This window comes from Meles meles, chromosome 8 (genome assembly GCF_922984935.1).
Source record: "Meles meles chromosome 8, mMelMel3.1 paternal haplotype, whole genome shotgun sequence".
In the NCBI taxonomy this organism is placed as follows: Eukaryota; Metazoa; Chordata; class Mammalia; order Carnivora; family Mustelidae; genus Meles; species Meles meles.
In genome coordinates, this window is record NC_060073.1 from 69,716,416 (window position 1) to 69,719,267 (window position 2,852).

General features: G+C 61.3%; 1 protein-coding gene across 1 annotated transcript; it reads right to left on the bottom strand.

Annotated features, from left to right (window-relative positions):
- Positions 1 to 639: 639 nt before the first annotated feature.
- FAM181B (family with sequence similarity 181 member B) lies at positions 640 to 2,470 on the bottom strand. Its single transcript, XM_046016479.1, has one exon. It carries the CDS (start codon positions 2,364 to 2,366, stop codon positions 1,086 to 1,088), a length of 1,281 nt encoding a protein of 426 aa, XP_045872435.1. The 5' UTR covers positions 2,367 to 2,470; the 3' UTR covers positions 640 to 1,085.
- Positions 2,471 to 2,852: the final 382 nt, after the last annotated feature.

The following is a 2,852-nucleotide window of genomic DNA, read 5'->3' on the forward strand; positions in this document are numbered from 1 at the left end:
ACCAGGCATAGGCCCAAAGAGAGCATGAGACTCACAACTCTAACGGCTTCCATTTGTACAAACTATTGACAAGTGTATACAAAATATGTTTATGTGCTGAACCAGTTAAGCAGCCCCAAGTTTTATATATTTCCCCTCACAGCTACCCAGCAAGCTATGAAGAAGTGATAAGAGAAGGAATATTATCCCCTTCCTCTCCGATAAGGAAACTCAGATACAAAGAGGTTATAACTTGCCCAGTGCCACCTTAGCAAAGTGGTTGAAGAATGGGAAAAGGAGAGAAACGGGGACCCCCAGGTTTGCCAAATTTAAGCCTGCTACATCAAGAAAAGCTGACAGAAAAAAAAATATATCGCAAGAGCAACAAGAGACCAGAGAAACAGAAGGAAAGTAAGCAACAGCACTGGTAAGAGTGGAAAGAAATGGAAGAAGGATGATGAGATGGAAGAAGAAGGGAGCAGAAAACACTTCCAGCGTCAGAGAAGAGTCCCCTGCACAAGGACCAGCACACAGGAGGTCAGCGGTGGACCACTGGCCTTCTGTCCTCAGTAACACAGCAAGGCAAGGAGACCAAAGCGAAAACCATCCTCTAAGAAAACACCCCAATCAATAACGTATCTTCGCTCCAGGCTTTTCAGTATAGGCTTTAATTCATAATGCACTCAAAGGGGAAGGAAAGGGAGGGACCAGCTTACTGTTTGGAAGGGGCAATTAAACTAAACACACTGACCTTTTGCTGAAAAGTTGGAGGAGTGTCAGGTGGCTACAGAAGCCACCGCTTGCCCCTTCCACCATCCCCACCCCATTTCCCAAAGCCCAGCTTGGTTTCTTGGTTGCCGGGTCCAGTAAGAACCTACCAACGGCTTTTTTCTGGCTTTCTTTCTTTCTTTTTTTAAACACTTGAAGCTGTAATTAAAACAACCCCCAACTCCTCTTCATCTTTTTCTTAAGTTCATTTTATTAATTGAATATTTTAAAACCCCGTTTCATCTCCACGTGCACTTTCCAGCGTTCTTAGGCTTAGGAGAAACCCGGAGGCGGGAGCTCCCCACAGCAGTCTCAAAACCCGCAACGGCACCTCTTCCTCAGTCCCGGTGCGCCCCCTCCTCCCCGGGCGCCCCTTCCCAAACCCCGTCGGGTCTCCAGAGGCTGGAGTAAGCCGTGCGGCCGTAGCCCGCGCTGTAATCGTAGGACACCTGATGCGGCGGCGGTGGCGGGGGCAGTGCGCAGTCTGAGAAGAAGGGGGCGAAAGACGCCAAAAGGCCGGGCGCATCCTCGCCGCCGGGAGAGTCCGCCGCAGTGGGGTACAGGGGGCGCAAGGGCTCGTTCAAGGTCAAACCGCCGCGGGGGGCGGCCAGCTGAGGCTTCTTGGTCGGAGGGCAGCCTGGGGCGCTCCAGGACTCGGAGTACAGTAGGCTCCCCACCATCGCCGGTGGCGGCTCAAAGAGACCAGGCTCCAGCTCCGGGGGACCCCGCAAGACGGCGGCTCCCGTGGGAAAAACATCGACAGGCTCCGCGGAGAGCAAGACACTCGCCTCAGTGGCGGCGCCGTAGTCGGGCCCCAGCAGCTCGAAGAACTCCACGGCTTCCGCGCCCTTCTCCAAGTCGCCCAAGCTCACGCCCGGCCCCGACGGGCCGCAGCCGCTGCCGCCCGCCCTGGATGGCTCGGTGAAGAAGGACGGGGGCAGGTTGCGGGCTCGCAACGGGACCTTCCTGGCGCCGGGGACTGCCGTGCTTCCCGCGGAGCCGGCCGCGTCCCCTCCCGAGCCCCCAGCGCCCGCTCCACCGAGCCCGGCCACCCGCGTCGCCACCGAACCCCCGGCCCGCTCGTCGCCCCCGGGGACGTGGCGCAGCGAGTCGAAGAGCGCGGCGAGGCTCCGGCTCTGCAGGCTGGCGGCAGCCGCGGCCTGCGACGCCTCCCGCCGAGGAGCCGCCTTGCCGTGGGGCGGGACCGCGACGGTCTGGGCGCCCGGGGCGGCAAGCGGCCGCTTGGCCGGTGTATCCGCCGCGCCTGGAGAGGGCGGGCCGGGGGGCGCGGTGCCCATGAGGCCGCTGCAGCGCTTGATCTGCTTCTGCAGGTACTTGCGGTGGTTCACCTTCCGCTTCGACTTGCCGGGCTTGTCCAGTGCCAGCTTGATGTTGCTGGACGCCGAGTCGATGAAGCTGAGCAGGTCGCGGGTGGCCTCGCGCACGTCCCCGCCCTCGGCGCCCGCCAGCAGCGCGCCCGCTGGTGTCCCGGTCTCATCATCCTCGAAACAGCAGCCCTTGTCCAGAGCTCCGAAGGCGCTCCCCAGCCCGTCCGGGGAGCCCCCGAAGCCGAAGGGGACGAAAGGGTGCGTGCTGAGGAGCGCCGCCTGCACCGCCATCGCCGCGACTCCCGGGCGGCCCGCCGCGCGGCCGGTGCGCCCCGGGCCGATTCCCGCCTGCGACCCAGGCCCGGCTCCTGCACCCGCGCGGCGGGCGCGGCGCAGTGTCCTCGCTGCGGGCCGGGCTCGGTGCTCGGCCTCGCAGGGGAGCTCATTAGGTCTTGTAAGAGAGGGGCGGAGGGAGGGAGTGCGAGGCTACAGCCCTGGTGGCGGAGGGGAGGGGCTTACTTAGCCAGGCCGGGGGCGGGGGTTAAGGGGTCGTTTTTTAGCTTTCTGGGCTTTCTCAAGCTCATCACTTTAACCCCTTCGTTTCCCTGCGACGTTTCTGTTGGCCAGCTGCAGCAGCACTAGCCGAGGATAAGACGGCCTGTCCTCAAACTCCAGCTCCTGTACCACCACGCTCTGGCGCGGGAGACTCTCCCTGAGGCTGAGAAAGCAAGAGTCCGGAGAGGTGGGTTCAGCCCCCTGCTCTGGTAACAATAATAT

Excerpts from the sequence above, each read along its gene's own strand:
- FAM181B (XM_046016479.1), bottom strand. The coding sequence starts at position 2,366 with ATGGCGGTGCAGGCGGCGCTCCTCAGCACGCACCCTTTCGTCCCCTTC.